The sequence below is a fragment of the Eucalyptus grandis genome, chromosome 8 (assembly GCF_016545825.1).
Source record: "Eucalyptus grandis isolate ANBG69807.140 chromosome 8, ASM1654582v1, whole genome shotgun sequence".
NCBI classification, from domain to species: Eukaryota; Viridiplantae; Streptophyta; class Magnoliopsida; order Myrtales; family Myrtaceae; genus Eucalyptus; species Eucalyptus grandis.
In genome coordinates, this window is record NC_052619.1 from 62,311,707 (window position 1) to 62,329,441 (window position 17,735).

A 17,735-nucleotide genomic window follows, 5' to 3' on the forward strand; every position below is an offset into this window, starting at 1 on the left:
GGGGAGCGCCATTCGCGCTTGGCTTCTGCGTGCTTTCTGCTTCGAGAAAGATGAAGGAGAAGAGGGGCCGGAAAGGATGAGATGACCGTTGAAGGGAAGGACTGGGAAATGCTCATTTCCATTCAAAACATTTTTGCAAAGACCGACTTCGCTTTTTAGGAGAAAAGTTCATTGTATATCGTTTTGATTTGAATCATGAACGGTTCGATTTATTAGATTATGGACTAAATCTTATTCAAATTAGGGTCTTCAAGTATTGTACATGATAATTGGCACATGATAATTGGTGTTGGGAAAAACAATGATATTTGTAAAGAAGGCTCGAATAATTTTCTCATTATTATTTTAGTGAAAATTAATTAAGATAAAATATTGGATAAAAGCGGTAAAGATGAATAGTAAATAACACTAGAATTCTAATGTGGAAAATCCTCCAAAGCGAAGGGAAAAATAATAAATAGCGTCATAATTTTAGCATGAAAAACCATTCAAAACAAAAGGAAAAAGCATAGGATTGTAATCCACTTCAAACTTTCATTATGATAAATAATAGGATACAACTATATCCTAAGATAAATATCTCACCATCTTCAATTTGTGGATTTCTCTCACAAGACTCATATTTATAGGAGTAAATGCAATCACAATTAGAATTGTACGATACAAAATCACATTGATTTATCTCATAATCTCTCGTAATTTTCGGATGTGAAAAGATTACTTTGATTTGTTTCTCGATCTCTCTTGATTTTTTGAATGTGGAAGATCATGTTGATTGACCTCCAAGTCTCTCTTGATTTTCTTTCCTCCTCCTTTTTTTTTTTTTTTTTTTAAACTTTTACACACTCACTACTACATATATTCTACTATAGATATATACAATTGTATTTCGGCCTATCTAATTGGGAGTGACATACTCAACATCACTACGCATATTTTAAAGTGCAAGAAGACACACTATTTTAAAGCACACAAATTTAAGTGAATTGAAAAAAATTTACATTTCACCACTTCAAGAAAGTTAGGTATAATTAAGGGGTAAGTCTTAAATTTTATTAGCTTCATATATTTAAGTCCTAATACTTTTATTTAAGGTATATGAATCCTAAAACTTGTTATTTTTGTTCCAATCGAGCTTTCTATCAAATGAAGGACTTAAAGCGCCTCGAAATCCCAAGTTAAGACTCAAAGGGACAGAATAAATTCTAGAACTTAAGTGCACAATTCTGACAGATTTTAAGACTTGCCTTGTAATTATCTCAAAAGGTTACTGCATCCCTAATTCAAGCACTAAACCTAAGTTCTAACTCTCTCTTTTTCTCTCTTTTGCCATAGAGCAGAAAGTGTTACTTGTGTAGATCTTAATAACTATGATTATTCAGCCGTTGTGACCAAAATTCAAAAGCACATCGATTCACTAATCTTGCAACTCCTAATAGATTTTAGTGCCATTTTTTTTTTCCATAAAAAGAGAAGGAGCAACATAAAATTAGTGAAAGTATACGTTGTTAGCAAATCATGTCGTTATCCAAGCCAGGTGGCTTCTGGACCATTAAGACATGAATGTGCTTTGCTACCACGTGGTACCTACAAAATCATGACCCGTTGTATCTTGGAAAAAGCGCATCAAAAAGCGCATCAATCAATACATTTAGTATTATCTGAAAAGCGCAGCTGATGAAGACGCAATTTAATAAATGTAGTATTCTTTTTCGTGCCCGATTCTCTTTGTCTGCTAAAAAAGCTCTCTTTGCTGGAGGATGGCCACGTCCATCGTGGATCGAGATTGGCATCTATAAACAGAAAAGCGCGGCGTGTCCCCTCTGTGCACGAGCGGACGAGAATGCACCAGACAACAGCTCCAATCCGTCCACCATCGTCTAGACAGCGACCGAGGGAGAGAGAGCAAAAGGGAGCAACCTCCTCTTTATGGCCTAACTACTACTGGTTTGACTACTACACCTGTGCTGGTCCTGCTGGAGTGAAGGAGGCTCCTAGAACTTCGGTCGTAATGCGACGTAGCCGAGCGCGAAACTGCTATAAAACCATGTCCTCCAGCTGATAACTTCATCAGTGTATGCTCTAAACACAAGTTCTCTTCGAATCCAAGATGGATAAGACGATCATGGGTAGTGCGAAACCTGATGGATCGGTAGTTGGTGCAGCGAGTGATGGTTCTGCAGATTTCGCAGCGGGGACTCTAGAACGGCGAGGCAAGAAGTGGTAGAGCTACTTCACTTTCTGCCCTTTGTCTCTCTTGTTGCTAGTGTTGATGTTCATGGAAATGCTGCAGCTCCTTTGCAGTTCCCGTATTTTGTTTGATGCGGCGACAGCAGCTGACTGATAAACTAATTGATGCAGGATTATGCAGACGGGAGTTGCTAGCGATCTCATCATACAACTGGGAAATCACAGCTTTCGCTTGCACAAGGTACACCCTGTTGTCTGAATCATCGTATGTTTTACATTACTTAAAAGTTTGGGAATGCATCAACTCTGATGTCAACGACGATCTGACTAGGACTAGTTGAACCTGCATTTCCCTGGACATGATAACATATTCCGCAGCTGTGCAGTTCTTTACTTTGCATCATGTATTTAGAGTAGATTTCATGTTTCTAGGGTCTTATTGAACTGCTAAATGTAGAACATGGTAGTGCCGAAAGCTCAAGCTGTCCTTTCATTTGAAGCAGAATATGCAATCGCCAACCATAGAGTTCAATTCTACGTACATATTGCAATTTGCTTGAACTATCCTTGCTTTATGATGTCCAGCTTCCCATGGTCTCAAGAAGTGGCTACATAAACCGATTGGTATTTGAAAGGAAAGGAAAAGCAGACAGCGAGAAGTCCACGCCTATAAACTTAGACAACGTTCCTGGCGGAGTGAAAACTTTTGAGTTGGTAGTGAGATTCTGTTACGGTCTGAAGCTTGATCTAACGGCATCGAATATTGCCCTCTGTACTGTGCTGCACATTTCTTGGAAATGAGTAATGATTATCACGAATCCAACCTCATTCCCCAAACCGAGGCCTTTTTAAGTTATGTGATGTTCTCATCTTGGAAAGACTTATTCCAGGTGCTTAAAAGTTGCGAGGCCATATCTCCTTGGGCCAAGCAGTTGAAAATTTTGAACCGGTGCTCAGAGGCCATAGCATGGAAAGCCTGCACCGATCATAATGCATTCAGCTTCAGTACCTGCGACGCAGCCCTCTTTGGTATTCAAGGAATAGGTCGACATACTCAGAAGTCGAAGTTTCTCTTGATCAATGGTGGTTTGAGGAGGTCTCGCTGCTGCGGATAGACCATTTCTTAGAAGTGGTAGATGCGTGCAAAAGGAAAGGGATGCAACCTGACCTTATCGGTGAATCTATGGCCGCATGGACCAAAAAATGGCTTTCGAGAGTGACATTGCTTGACAATCTGACGGCCCAGAAGCTAACTTACCAGTTGCAACGAGTTACAATCGAGAGCTTGATAAGGGTACTTCCCTTAGAGGAAAATTCTGTCTCTTGCAATTTTCTGCTTAACCTTCTCAAAGTGAGTCTACTAATGGAGAGCGACTCTGATCTGGTAAAGAGGCTGGAGAGAAGAATAGCCATCATGTTGGAGAAATGCAGCGTGCGCGATCTCTTGGTGAAGAACCGCATAGATGGTGATACTACGTACGATGTCGGAGTTGTTATCAGAGTGGTGCAATGCTATGTTTCTGTTGTCTGGATAAATCATCCGCCAAAACTATTCGCTGTAGGAAGACTGGTTGATGGGTACCTCGCATTTGTGGCGAGGGAGGAGAGACTCTCGGTCAGGGACTTCCAGTCCCTTGCAGAGGCATTGCCAACAGATGCTCGGTTTTGCAACGATAACCTCTATAGGGCTATTGACATGTACATCAAGGTACAGAATGTTTTTGCTGCTTTTTAGTTGCTACAATTCGATCGTGTAGTTGCACTAGATTCTAACATATTTGTATCGAATTGTCATCAAGGCACATCCTAACATAACAGAGGCTGAGAGGATGGGAATTTGCAAGGCAATGGACTACCACAGACTGTCGAAAGAAGCGCAAGAGCACTCGTTGAAGAATGACCGGTTGCCCCTGGACATGATGGCAAGATTCATCCTCATGGAGCAAGTGAACATGATGAGGTCGGCAACCAACTCCCGATCAGATTATAGAAGAACTGCCACACAGGCGGTCCTGAGAACCAGTACCCGGCTCGAGCCACGGCTCGAGCCACAGCTGGTTGAGTTCACAGAAGGAGGTGAGGATGATGAAGAAAGAGGTGGATGTGATGCAGGCCCAGATAAGGCAGTTGCAGCAGTGTAGGTTGAAGCTTCGGACCCAAATGAGGGGAGCCAAATAGAGAGAAGAGAAAGAGTTTTTCATGCTAACCCATGCTCCATGCGACATGCTAATGGGTTGTGCTCATGGCTTAGATGCTAGTCTCTCTTCTCTGTTTGGCTTTGCTTGGATCTCGATTAAGTGGTGTATGGTCAGCAACTTTGAGAATGGTGTAGCGCCGGAAAATTCCCTTTCCTTTCAACCCTTAGAATTTTGATGGGATAATAAATGGGTGTCGAATTTTTTTCGATGTTCAATGTGATGAATCTGCTTTATTTTTGTTCGATCTTGTAGTCTTTCAATTTGCAAAAATCCACCAAATGTAGTACTTCTATTAAAGATTCTAACATTGTAGCTGGCACCCCCATATTGACCTTGGATTTGTTAAAGTTAGGGTCCACATGACTTACATGCAACTTCCTTATGAAATCTCTCTCATTATTTTAGCCAAAAAGAAAGGAAATATTATTTTCTAACTTGAGAAAATGAATAATTTGACCCACTAAATAGATGTCAGAAAATTCACGTAACATGGCAATACATTTAATGAAAGACGTAAATGAGCGAATTTTTCAAAATTCAGTAATTAGATTGAACAAATAAAAAATTCAAAAAATCATATTAAATATTAGAAAAAAGTTTAAGAATCACTCGTATCATTTGGGTTGAAGCTGCAATTGGAATTTCACATCAAAATGAAATTAAAAAATAAATAGTGGATGAAAATAGATATTATGAAATTTTACAACTAGCATAATTCTAAAATGGATAATTATATAAATAATTCATAAATTTAATTCATTGTGCAATATAATTCATTAATATTAAATTTGTATAATGTCACCCTTGAACTTTTGGTAGATTTTCAATTTAGTCTCTAAATTATATATATATAAAAGTGTAAGAATCATATTGAATAAATTAAATATTTAAGGATTATATTATATATTGAACAAAAATTCATGAATTTTGTTGAATAATTCTAAAATTCAGGACTACATTACACATTAGATTAAAATTTATGGACTATTTGTGTTATTATTATTTTATTTTTTTGTTAAAGACTATTTGTGTTATTTATCCTTTCTAATTCTACCACTGGAGGCATAAACCCCATCAATTATTCTTTAAAGTGAAAACCATCAACCATCATATAACGTCTTCCGATTACATGAGCTTGACCTTGTGAAACAATGGAAGAGCAACGAAACGGTATGGGCAAGAGCCAGGAGCAGCAGGCAGAAACCGAGAGCTCTCCTTCTTCTTCTTCATCTTCTAGCTCTCACCCATGTCCAATCTGTCTCTCCCCTACTCCACAGCTCCAAGAATCCTACTTGGATCGCTGTTTCCGTACGTCTCTCTCTCTCTCTCTCTCTCTCTCTCTCTGTGAATTGTGATTTCTTTTTTCTTCCATCGATGGCAAATGGGTAAGTCTCTAGTCCCTCAATCAGACCGAAAAGCTGCGAAATTTGCAGAAAAACGGTTTGCCCTTTATCTATTTTTCGCTTTGGTGTACGCCAGATGAGAGGAGTCCATCCCCCCTGTCATTTTGCTGTAAGAATCGCATGAGTCTTGGAATCTCGACTTGGCTGAATCGCTGTCTGAATTTATTCGGGAGATGATTGGATTCTCTGAGTTATGTTCTTCTGCGACTGTTTGTTATCTGAGATTAGTGATTTTTTTTTGTGATCTGTTGGATGAATCCTGGTGGGTTTCGTAGTAGATTGATGGCCCTGTTCTTGTTTGAAACGTTTTTTTAGTTATCAGAAGGGGGCTAAGGGGATGTAAAGGTCCAGTAGTTAAAGGAAAGTTCGCAATTTTGCAACGGTGAGGAGAAAGTGATTAGCAATTGATAGCAATTGATGGCACGAGGCATCAAGCGCGATGTTGTCCCTGTTGCCAAACTATGTTGCTTCATATATGTAATACTAACCCAAGTCCCACATTATATGGTGAATGACAACAGTGATGGATGAGTCAGCATCCTCGTGGTCCCCAAGTGTCGACATCTACATGGGTCGTGTTGTTTTAGACAGTGCTGGAGCTCGTGTACTGTCTCTGTGTGTTATTTGAGTGCACGACCTATCTTGCATACAGACATTGAATGTGCTGCCAGATTATGTGCACATGGGGGTGTCTTTCGAAATTGCTTGGAAAAGAAGGGAGATAACCAGCATAGCCTGTTGAAAAGTTGCTCCTTGGTAGTGTTATAGAAAATAAGAGTTGCACAAGCTAACATAAGCGAATCTTCTTATCAAGCGAATTCTTTCTTCTGGGATACCCTTCGGTTGTGCCATTGTTGTAGAGTGTGACATGTTACGAATTCCAGTGCTCAGGAAAGTACTTCTAACAAAAATGATGTAATGCTGCAGATAAATTCTGCTACAAATGCATTGTGCAGTGGACTAAAGTGGTTGCTAGCAAGTACTCTGAAGCTCCAAGTTCTTTGAAGTGTCCATTTTGTAAGGTTGTCAACCATTTCTTGCACTCATCCATTTTGAGAGAACTCCACAGATGGTCTTTTGTTTTCAATTCATTTTCTGTTCACTTGATTTTATAGTGTTGAAACTTAAGCTGTTGACACTAGCTCCTTATTCTGAAACATTGAGAATTTTAACATCTTGCGATGCTTAGCCATATTTACTGATTGAATGGAATGAATTTGTTCGTGCAGACTGAAAACTTTTCGATTATCCATGGTTATGATGGAAGTTCTTTTGAACGGCATTATGTTAGTCAGATATTTTCTGATAGGTAAATATTATGTCAAATATTTCTTATCTACGCTTTTCAGAATGTTGACTTATGCCCTCACTAATCTTACTGTTATTTGCAGTGTTTTCTTCACAGAAGCGCATAGATATAGGCTACAGTGCTATTATGCTGAACCAGGTATTTCTTATGCTTGTAATCAGGTTCTTTAACCTGACTTATGATGCTATCTAGCTGTATATTTGTTTCCTGACAAAACCTGTTAGCTTTTTCAGTAAAAAGTGTGTTCAATCAGGTTTCTTAAGCGATGCATTCGATATAAAGCGGTTTTGGAAGTCTCGAAAATATCTTCAGTCAAATCCATGGCTTTATAGTTGGTTGAAGAGGGAAATTCAAGCTCTAATGCAGGTTGGTATTCGATACCAGTTTTTCAGTTTGGCTGATATACTTTCATAGTGACATGTACATAATGCGAAATGGAAAAAAAAAAAAAAAAGATTCTCTCTCTGAGAAGTCTCTCTGCGGTTGGAAACTCATATAAGTTAATGCATTCATTCTACTAATGGATATGGATCCGTAGTATGTTGTTGGATTACCTCTTTTATCATTGTGCTGTTTTAGTGTTTAGGAAGTACATAACTAATAAGCTATATCCAAAACGCTCCCCTGTTTCATTTTCGCGATGATTAGAAAAATCGATGCTTAAAGGAAGAGCTCTTGCCATATGCGAGATATTATTGCTAAAAGAACAGGAGGAAATGAGGAATACATTCAACCTGCTCAAAGCTCTCTTCTCTTTTACTGGATGGAGACTTCAATTTAAGATTATTTCATGAATATCTTAGTGACTGCTCAGCCCATTGCTGGCCTAGCAGTTAAGGCAAGGATGCATTTTCCTTACTATCTGATTCTTCTTCCTTGCCTCCATTGAATAATCCGTGCTTCAATCCTGCCGTAGTTGATCTGTGCTCAGTGCCTTTAATCTGCTTTGATTAACTACTGGCATGATCTAGTCATAACTCACATAGAATGTTGGATGCCGAGAACTGCCAAAAATCATGCATATGGGTAGTTACTTCAATGTCATTCCCGGTATGGCACTGGTCGAATGATAGCGATAAGTTCTAGGCGAATGATTGACATCGTGCTCTGTTTCCATATTTGAATTTAAAGCCTTTGGTTATGTCCAGGAAGAAGATGTCGATGTAGTGGTGCACCATATGCTCGGTACAATTGAGTCATCGTTGAGAAGGTAGTCTACCATGAACCTCACGATATCCGTTGCTTGATTCGGTAAACTTCTATTGGCCGTCCATTTTACCCGTTCTCCGACCTGCCCTCGCAGGGATGACCAAAGGAAGCTGAAGGCACCCGAAGAGAGACAAAGGGAGTTCAAAACGCTCTTACGTGATGCTGCGAGGCCTTTCCTAATGGGACGAACGGACAGATTCGTGGATGAGGCAGAACTGTTTCTCGGATCGGGGTTGAACCTGGAAGCTTACGATGACGTTTGTATGCAACGCCTTGGTTTGAAAGACGCCGGAGTCGATTCTCCGGAGGAACCGACCAACGATAGCGCGGTCGTTCCTCAGTCCTTGTTCGTTTCTGACGAGGACCCAGATGGAGCAGAGTGAATCTTCTCTTGCCTAGGTGAAGTTTCCCATTTGCACAGCCAGATTTGCTGTCCCCATGATAGCGTTGGCTATATCAGGATCCTAGAGAGTACTTGATTCCCACCTGTGTCTTTTTGTCTGTATCTTCTGTCGAGACAATGACCACATGCAAGTATAAATACTAGGTTCGGTCTACAGAGTATTAAGCTTCGTTCAAGTTTTGGACTTGGTTGCAGCTTCCCACTTTTGATATTTTAGGCTCAATCATCGAGTTTGTCAGTTTTGGCTTAATCATCGAGTTTGTCAGTTCGAGCTTGGATGGTCCGACCTAAATAGATATATGATCCGGCCTATCCAAACTGTGACTTAAATCCATTTTGACTCATTATCATCAATGAGAACTTATAACCAATTCGATCCATATGGTTAAAACATTTCTATATTTATCCACAAAAATTCGTACCCAAACTAAGATGAAAATTTATACCCAACTCGATCGTACCCAAACTAAGGATGAAAATATATACTCAATTCGATCCATATGATTAAAACATTTCTATATTTAACTCGATCCACAAAAATTCGTACCCAAACTAAGGAAGAGCGCAGTGTAGAGTGAACAAGAACGAAAAAAATGAAAAAAATTATAATGATTAAAATATTTCTATATTTAACTCGATCCACAAAAATTCGTACCCAAACTAAGGAAGAGCGCAGTGTAGAGTGAACAAGAACGAAAAAAAATGAAAAAAATTATAAAGATGAACTAGATCTAAATAAAGTGCAAATCCAATTCTCATCCATTTATGATCTGATTGGGGTGAATTAAATCTAAATAAATTGTAAATTCATTTAGAATTCATTTATGGTCCGTTTAATTCTTTTAACACTCTCAGTCAATCATTTGGACGGGTCTAGTTTGCTACTTTGACAATGTCATCCAATTTTTTGGGAAGAGAAAAGGAAGAATGACGTCATCTGTCGTTCCTAACATCCTCATGAAAATGCCATTTTTTGCACTGATCAGTCTTCCACCTTGCTTTTTGCGTTCTCTATCAAAAAACCACGCCACAACACAAGCGAAAAACCTGAACTGGCGCAACAAAAGTACTAGATAACATATTGGAGGTCTGAGCAGCAAAAAGGTTCCCATTTCTACAGAAAGGACTCCCAGGTTCCATGAAACATCCCTAGAGACTACATATCCCCACCATACCAGTCCATGAAACCATAGCATTATTTGCACACAAAAACAGACCCACCAAAGCAAAAGTGCAAAACATGCAGCCTAGCCTTGCCATCGCCGATCCTCATCCATTCACGATCGTTCCACCTGCAAGAGGCCAGAAATGCAACGGGGCACACAGTCACGCTTCAATCTCACTTGAAAAGGAAAAGGACAGCATGTTCAGAATTAAGAGACTGTAAACTCTCACCATTAGGGTGGAGGACTTGCCCGGTGATGTAGGACGAGCAGTGGTTGCACGCGAGGAACACAAAGGACGGCGCAACTTCGATGGGCTGGCCAGCCCTCTTCATGGGAACTTGTTTCCCAAAGTTCCTGGTCTCCTCCTCGGTGAAGGATGCTGGGATCAGCGGGGTCCAGATCGGGCCCGGCGCAACCCCATTGACCCTAATGCCTCTGTCCACGAGCTGGAGCGCGAGGCCCCTTGTGAAGGCCACGATCGCGCCTTTGGTGGATGTGTAGTCGAGGAGCTTGGCGTTGCCCTTGTAGGCGTTCACCGACGTGGTGTTGATGATCGAGCCGCCTTCCTTCATGTGCTTCAGCGCGTGCCTGCGCAGACAATGCCATACACGCCAAGAGGTGATCTACAAACTGATAATTGCTAGACTGATGACAACACCTAATGACAGTCTAAATTTGTCATCACTTCCTGAAATGATTATGCCCTCATTACCTTTACTGGTGATGATAAAGTAATGGAATCCTTACCTAACCGTGAAAAAGTAAGAGAAAATGTTAGTCCTGAACACCCTCTCGAGCCTACCCTCGTCGATCTCCTCGACCGTGCTGCATTCATGCTGCTCGGCCGCGTTGTTCACCAGGATGTCGATCCGGCCATAGGCATTCGCGACCTCATTGACCACCCTCCTGCAGTTCTCGTCGAACCCAAGGTCGGCCGCCACGGCCATCGGGTCCTTGGCGTCGGGGGCCTTCGCCTGCTTCAGCATCTGGAGCGCGTCCTGCGCGTCCTTGTCCTCCCGCCCCTTCACGTACGTGAAGGCGACCGTGGCGCCTTCCCGCGCGAAGCAGTGGCACACGGCCCGCCCGATCCCGGAGTCCCCTCCGGTCACGAGCGCCACCCGCCCTGGAGCTTGTTGGAAGGCTTTGTAGTCAGTGCTGCTGAACTGAGTGTAGGATCCATGGCGTGCTCCTTCCCGGGCTGCCGCTCCTGCCTCTGCGGCGGAAACTGGTCTCCTCCCGAAGCCATCGATCGCCACGGAACCCGACGGCTCGCCGGAAGCAACGCTGTCGGGAGCTTAGTCGTGCGGTGATGATGGTAGCGACGGCAGCAGAGTTTAGTCGCCGATGACAGCCTGCATGAGAAAGAGTAGAAGTGCAAGCGAGAGAGCATTCGGTGCGAGTTAAGAGGTCGACGGACGAGATCGAATCGGCGAGGCCGCCTTTGTATATACTTCGTTCGGGATTGCTGCCACGTCACGCTGAGTGGCGGTGGGAAGGGGGACCACGTGGAGGATTGCACGCGTTCGGCGGACACGTACGTAGAGAAGGGGACGTCCGAAGGGAAGGAGGAAAGAAAGGGAATTTGGGCGTTAGAAAAAATTAGAGGAAAAAAACATAACACGTCATCACATTTATGTCGATTTTCTTAATGAGAGAATAGTAATAAACTTTTTCTAAGAACATGTATAGAAATGGAAAGGATTTTTGTGAGTAGCATGATCCGACTGTCTCATTTTTCGTGAGTATCAATATGATTCAAGATATTATCATCATCAAATAAATATTTAACACATACTCTTTATATATATCAAAATAGTATTAGCTTTGAACATCCATTAACTTAGGATTGGAAATAATGTGAAGAACCCTTATTTTTCCTTGCATACCATTACAAAGACTGATCTCACTACATAAATTAATGATCATAAATATATAATATCATTGCACTTTTGCAACATCTCGTAGTATTGCATATCCAAATAAAATTAGAGGGTCATTTAAATATTTTCATATAGTCTAACGACTAAATTAAATAAATGTTAAAAATTTTAAAATTATATTAAATAAATTGAAAGTGTATGGATCTCATTATATATTTGTCTAAAGTTGAAGACCTCATTCAACAAATTCAGAAATCAATCCGACCGAAAAATTAAAGAAGGCTTGGCCCTACGTCCAGGTCAGCACGGGCGGCGCACTCGCGAGCCACCCCATAAGCCACGCGCGCGACAAAATATTAGGTGCGCCGGGCGTTCCACGTCACCGTGCGTCCGCCCAATCAGGATACGACACGTGTCGACACGTGGAGCCGGGTCCCACTTTTATTTTTAGTCAAATTTTTGCCGCGTCCTTCTCTCTCTTCATTAATGGCCGCGTCCTTCTCCCGCCCTTCGCATTTGAAGTGCCCTTTCTCTTCTGTCTTCCCCCACACGAAGTCTCTCACAAAAATCTTTCTCCGCCTCCTTCGACACCGACGATCAGCACCGGCCGAGCGCCCTCCTCGTCCGGCGGTACTCCGATCTCCGCCGCCGCCACCGCTCCTCCTCGCCGCCCCCCCAGCTCCCGCTGGCCTCCAAGATCCAGAGCGGCTTCGAGCCGCGGAAGTCGTTGTCGACCTCCGCCTCCTTCGACGCCAACGACCAGCACTGGCCGAGCGCCCCCTCATCCGGCGGTACTCGATCTCCGCCGCCGCCGCCCTTGCAGCTCTCGCTGGCCTCTGTAAGGTCCAGAGTGGCTTCAGAGCCGCGGAAGTCGTCGTCGACCTCCGCCTCCTTCGACGCCGACGACCAGCACCGGCCGAGGGCCCCTCGTCCGGCGGTACTCGATCTCCGCCGCCGCCTCCTCGCCGTCCTCGCAGCTCCCGCTGGCCTCTAAGGTCCAGAGCGGCTTCGAGCCGCGGAAGTCGTCGTCGACCTCCGCCTCCTTCGACGCCGACGACCAGCACCGGCCAAGCGCCCCCTCGTGCGGCGGTACTCGATCTCCGCCGCCGCCGCCTCCGCCTCCTCGCCGCCCTCGCAGCTCCAGCGGCTCGCGGACAATGTCCAGGTTTTCCAAAACGCTCGATCGTCTCGCGCTCTGTTTTGGCTCCGATTGAGTTGGGGGATTTGCCTGTTTCGAATTTTTTTCTTGCTTCGGTCGATTCCTTCTCTGTTGCTGAGCTCTGAGAAGAGCGATTTCCGGATGCAGCTTGGGAGGCAGGATTACTTGGAGCTGAGACAAGAGGCGAGCGAACTGCAGGAGTATTCCAACGCGAAGCTCGATCGAGTCACGCACTACCTCGGCGTTCTCGCCAACAAGACGCGGAAACTAGGTGAGGCGGTGCGGCGTCTGTTGTGCGGGTGGTGCGGCGTCTGTTGTGCGTTTGACTATCTTTACTGGGACTATTTTTTGGTTTTGGTAGTTTGTGATGGGCTCATGATCATCATCAACATAATTTCCGTGTTTGCCTCTTTCATTAGTCTGATGGGAAGGATTAATAATTGCTGTTATAACAGTTGTTTTTCTAAAGTTAAGTTTTGCTTACTAGGAGGTCTTTCCATATTACAGAAATGTCCCTAATTGCCTTCTTGTGCAATATGCAGAGTAATTATGATAGAAAAGCATCACCTTTTCTGGCGAAAGAATTACTTAGAATTTATACAAAGGAGAAAAGTTGGAGGGAGCGACTTTGAAAAATGGCATTGTAAAATCATCTCCAATGCCACCACGGACACGTCCTGAATGGGGACTGAGGAGGTACTCGACCTTTCATGTTTAACTCTTGCTTTCTGATGACTTTGTCAATACGATGCTAGTTGATGAATTGGTTTTTTTGTAGGATCCTAAGTGCATTATATGTCAGCAATATCAGTTGTATGTGATTGTAGGCCATCTGCTTTTGTTTGTCTTGAGGTATGTGGAAACTGTGTTCTGGTTTATTATCCTGTCAAATTAGTTGATTTGTAGTGCAAATACAAGCCTAGTACATGTGCCATGCAATGTCAAAAACATTTGCCCCTGAAGGGGGATCTTGAACTCATGGAACTTGGATTATTCCACCTAGCCGGGCACAATGAGTGAAAGCATTCATGACAAGGGCCTCTGTCTTAATGAAATACATCCTTAAAGTCATAATGTTAAAAAGCGTATGATACGATTGAATTTGCAAGGAAAAATCTGATTACTGGTTCTAATTTTGATTTGTCACATTATTGCTGGTGACATATACTTTCCTGTCTTCTTGATCCAACATGGCACCGTAAATAACATCTTCTTTGGTTGGGTTCATATTCAAAGAAATGGATCACCCAATCATATGAATGTTTCTTCATCATCATTTTGGGCTTAAAGCCAGAAATTGGTAATTCTCATCTCATCATCAGACCCCTTTTGTGCAGCACTAGCAACACATCTGTGAATGCAAACCCAGCAAACATTGCTTCCTTGACCGTCATACATTAGCAGAGTTAAAGTGACTTGCTGCTCACTGTCGATAAATACAATGGTGAGGAGACTCAAAGGAGTAAGGTGCTCCAGCAAAGATCTTTCTCCAGCGAAACAAGTTCTTCAGCGAAAAGGTATTGTCAGATACAAGACTTTGCTTAGTCAATTAACAAAGAGACTGGATGAGGTATCGAATAAAGCATGTAGAAAACAAATTGCAGCAATTAAAACAACTTCAGCCTTGGTGTTCATTCTATAAATTTATGACTGGATGAGATGTCAATCTTAAGCAAGGTGGATCGTCTCATTTTGTACTTACTAGGTATTATATGATCTTTGTTTTATGGAAGAGTCTAGCTGAAGTTGGTTTTATTGCTTTGGTCTTAGTTGCCAATGTTTTTACTGGTTGACTGGCAAACTATGTACATTCTAGGAAATTCTTTTCTACCAAGGTCACTGCATAATTGTTTGGTGTTGGAATAAATGTGTCAATGAAGAACAAAGTGATATTTAGTGGTGTTTAGTGAGGTTTGGAATCTGTGCTAATCTCCTCTTGTTCTTTAATATTGTGCTGGAGTTGATTGTCCTTGTCAAGATTGTCATTTTAGTTTGCCTTTTGTTCTTCAGTAAGGGAGAATGTTCTTCTGGATTATATGTTCTTGTAGGTAAAAGGTGGCCATGCTACTTTGGCTCATCTTGCGGATCAATGGCTGTTGCAGTCAACCGATGCTCTTAAAAATCCTTTCTCTAAGGATATTTATCAAAAACTGTTGAAAGAAGGTGAACAATTTCTTTGGGCTGGTTTTGACATGGATCCTGTTAGTTCAAAGCCTTAGCTACATGAAATTCTTTCTCAGATTATGTGCATATGATTCACTATGTATGAATGTGTACTTCAATCACATGCAGGTACTTACCATGGCAAAGAAGTTAGTCGACGTGCAGAGGTGGGCAGAAGGTGTAAGAAGTTGCCTCGCAAAAAATTGAAAATCATTCTCTGGGCTCTACTAATGCTTTGGAGAGGGCAGATTTAGAATATGTCACTGAATTGTTGAGTTTTGATACCATGCCGTAACGAGCCCGGACATCTTAAATTGAAGGTTCTGAAGAAGAAGAATGTGAAGTTGTGGCATTTGATATACCTGCACTCTGTCTAGTCGAGTGACTTACAGTAATTTGCTTAAAATCTGTACAGGAGTATGCTGAAGAGGCAAAGAAGTTTGGCCGGAGATTGAATCTACTCTTTTGTCATCTTCAAAGGTATAATGTGAATTTATTTGACCTTTGATTAAGATAAGAGTTCATTTTGTCCACTTCTCTTTGCATAATTTATATTGTCATTATTTATGTACTTTTGTTCCAGTTATTGGAGTTGGAAAACCTTTTATAGAAGCTGTCGCTTAGGAATCCTTGTCAAAGGAAGCGAGAAACTGGCACAGAAAATTTCTTTGATGGAGGTAATTCTCTATTAGGATTGATTTTGTGGGTCAAGATACATTAAGCCATATCCCTACAGTTACCTAAATCGTCTCTTTTACGTGGTGAGAAAAATGTCATAGGTTTGGTCTCTACTCATCTAGAAGACCTATTTGCTTCTTGTTCTACAGTTTAGTGTTACCCTTTGCTGGTTTGTCTAGATTAAAAAGCCATTTCTCTTAATCTGGTTTCTGCATGGTTCTCCGATTAACAACTGTTAAATTTTTTTCTCTTTTTTCCACCCAAGTGGCTGAAGTTGAATTGGGTTTTGTCAATGTTTGTGAGTGTGCCCTCTGCAGTGTGATGATGCCCATGACTGGAGTGACATGGCTCTACATGGTACACTTGATTTATCAGGTCCAGTGGATGATCACATGGACTTCTATCGTTATATTGGTGACGTGATTTACTGAGGACATTTTGTTTTCATCTGGTGCATATCTGGCTTTTTCTGGCTGATACCTTTCAATTTGGCATACATTGATTGAAAATGGGTCTCGTTGAATTTTCAAATTGACTTGGGACTATTCCTTTTTGTTTTCATGGGATTATTCCTATATCTCCATTTATCTGATAAAGAAAATTACCACAATCACGCCAATAAGGATTAAATGAGATTTTCTGTTTCAGTGCATGCTGTGTTCTGTATCCGGCACGCCCTTTCTTGCTGCAGAAAGTTATCATAAGTTGGTTGATTTTCTAATTCTGACTCACCCTTTTTAAGAAAAAAATTTATTTCTTTTAGGAGTGGCTTAATCGTGTTCGAATCTGCCTCTCGGAGAAACGTGCTGCTGCAATTGAGATCGACTCCCTATATAAGCTGAAATCAGAGGTTATTCTCACTCTTCTTAGTTCATAAATCGTAAGTACATTTCTGGTTTGAACTGTAGGCCCCTTTGACTCTTGCTTTGACCATGTTCTTTTGGATAGATTAGGAACTTCACAATTTGCTCCGGAGACTGAAATGCTACTGGAGCTACTAGAAAAACTGAAACGTGCCGAGATCGATGTGCTGAAATTCTGAAAGGTCCCATATGTCTAGAGGTTAGCTCAGCAGTTCTCTAATATTTAATTGTCTTCAGTTTTCCTGTGCTGAATGAATGGGACTATCTATTTATCTGGATCTCTTAATTTTGGAAAATCCTGACCCCAACAGAGTATTGAGATGATTCTTCAAGAAATGGACAGTTTTATGTCTTAAACATTTGACATGTTCAATGTCAAAGAAAACTCAAATGTTCAAGTGCTAGAATCAGAAGCATGAGCAAAAAGCTAATCAAGTAATTGTAAGTACAGTATATTTCATGAATATACAATTTCTGGTCTCCACGAAATTGGGCCTGAATGATAAATGTTTTTTTACTATTTTAGAAAGAATTATAGCATGCTGGTGAATGGATGTTTCAAAAAAATAGAAAGATATTGCGGTCGTTTATGACATTTTATTCATCTAATTTAGTATTTACTCCATTCTGCATAATTTTGTTATTTCTGTTGATAATGGTGAACTTCTTAAAATATATCATAGTTAATTGCCAATATTATGGTAGTGCAGGTTTTGGCCGCTGTCATCAAGGCAAGTGCTTCCAGAGAGCATGAGATTCTTGCGGAAATTAGAGATGCTGTTTTTACGTTTATTCATAAAATGGAATCGAAGAGAGTTATGGGTCTCACGTGTCAGGATATTGTATAAAATGGAATCGAAGAGGTAACAATTTTGGATATCTCCTCTAGGCTTCAAAATTTGCTTATGGGGCAAATGAACCGCACATTGAAGAACAAGATTGATGTTTTCCTAGGTTATTTGAGTTTTACCATTTTTAGTTCAGGGGTTGTTCAGTTTGAGCGTCACTTTAGGGACCATTATCTAAGAAGTTTTGACAATTTGAATGAGAGAATTCAAAGGTGAGTATTTGGATATTGATGCTAACTTGACAAAGGTTCATCTTGAGAGCGACT

At 41.4% G+C, this 17,735-nt stretch overlaps 4 protein-coding genes, 2 long non-coding RNA genes and 1 pseudogene across 9 annotated transcripts; 6 read left to right on the forward strand and 1 right to left on the reverse strand.

Moving 5' to 3' along the window:
- Positions 1-1,948: 1,948 nt before the first annotated feature.
- LOC120286222 (root phototropism protein 3-like) lies at positions 1,949-3,305 on the forward strand. Its single transcript, XM_039300220.1, has 4 exons — positions 1,949-2,223; positions 2,362-2,431; positions 2,776-2,967; positions 3,081-3,305. Exons 1-4 carry the CDS (start codon positions 2,111-2,113, stop codon positions 3,303-3,305), a joined length of 600 nt encoding a protein of 199 aa, XP_039156154.1. The 5' UTR covers positions 1,949-2,110.
- LOC120287428 (BTB/POZ domain-containing protein NPY3-like) lies at positions 2,963-4,331 on the forward strand. The gene is made up of 2 exons (XM_039300221.1): positions 2,963-3,898; positions 3,990-4,331. Exons 1-2 carry the CDS (start codon positions 3,347-3,349, stop codon positions 4,329-4,331), a joined length of 894 nt encoding a protein of 297 aa, XP_039156155.1. The 5' UTR covers positions 2,963-3,346.
- A 1,164-nt stretch (positions 4,332-5,495) lies between these two features.
- LOC104415545 lies at positions 5,496-8,935 on the forward strand. The gene is made up of 7 exons (XM_010026873.3): positions 5,496-5,696; positions 6,719-6,813; positions 7,021-7,100; positions 7,183-7,238; positions 7,354-7,466; positions 8,249-8,310; positions 8,404-8,935. The coding sequence occupies exons 1-7, from the start codon at positions 5,540-5,542 to the stop codon at positions 8,690-8,692; spliced, it is 852 nt and encodes a 283-aa protein (XP_010025175.2). The 5' UTR covers positions 5,496-5,539; the 3' UTR covers positions 8,693-8,935.
- Positions 8,936-9,981: 1,046 nt separating this feature from the next.
- On the reverse strand, positions 9,982-11,124 carry LOC120286792 (annotated as a pseudogene).
- Positions 11,125-12,897: 1,773 nt separating this feature from the next.
- On the forward strand, positions 12,898-13,548 carry LOC120287829. The gene is made up of 3 exons (XR_005546093.1): positions 12,898-12,923; positions 13,065-13,188; positions 13,460-13,548. It is a non-coding gene; the product is annotated as an uncharacterized LOC120287829 (long non-coding RNA).
- Positions 13,549-13,599: 51 nt separating this feature from the next.
- On the forward strand, positions 13,600-15,124 carry LOC120287830. 2 transcript variants are annotated; one of them, XR_005546095.1, is made up of 4 exons: positions 13,600-13,613; positions 13,696-13,769; positions 14,255-14,434; positions 14,966-15,124. It is a non-coding gene; the product is annotated as an uncharacterized LOC120287830 (long non-coding RNA). The 2 variants fall into 2 exon arrangements; XR_005546094.1 differs by lacking the exon at positions 13,600-13,613 and having other exon boundaries at positions 13,626-13,769.
- A 568-nt stretch (positions 15,125-15,692) lies between these two features.
- LOC120287833 (kinesin-like protein KIN-14A) lies at positions 15,693-17,685 on the forward strand. 3 transcript variants are annotated; one of them, XR_005546097.1, is made up of 3 exons: positions 15,693-15,757; positions 16,522-16,638; positions 17,332-17,685. XR_005546097.1 is itself a non-coding variant. In XM_039301242.1 (3 exons), exons 1-3 carry the CDS (start codon positions 15,752-15,754, stop codon positions 17,467-17,469), a joined length of 231 nt encoding a protein of 76 aa, XP_039157176.1. In that variant the 5' UTR covers positions 15,693-15,751; the 3' UTR covers positions 17,470-17,685. The 3 variants fall into 3 exon arrangements, 1 of the variants encoding a protein (XP_039157176.1); XM_039301242.1 differs by having other exon boundaries at positions 16,522-16,608; XR_005546098.1 differs by lacking the exons at positions 15,693-15,757; positions 16,522-16,638 and adding an exon at positions 16,759-16,820.
- Positions 17,686-17,735: the final 50 nt, after the last annotated feature.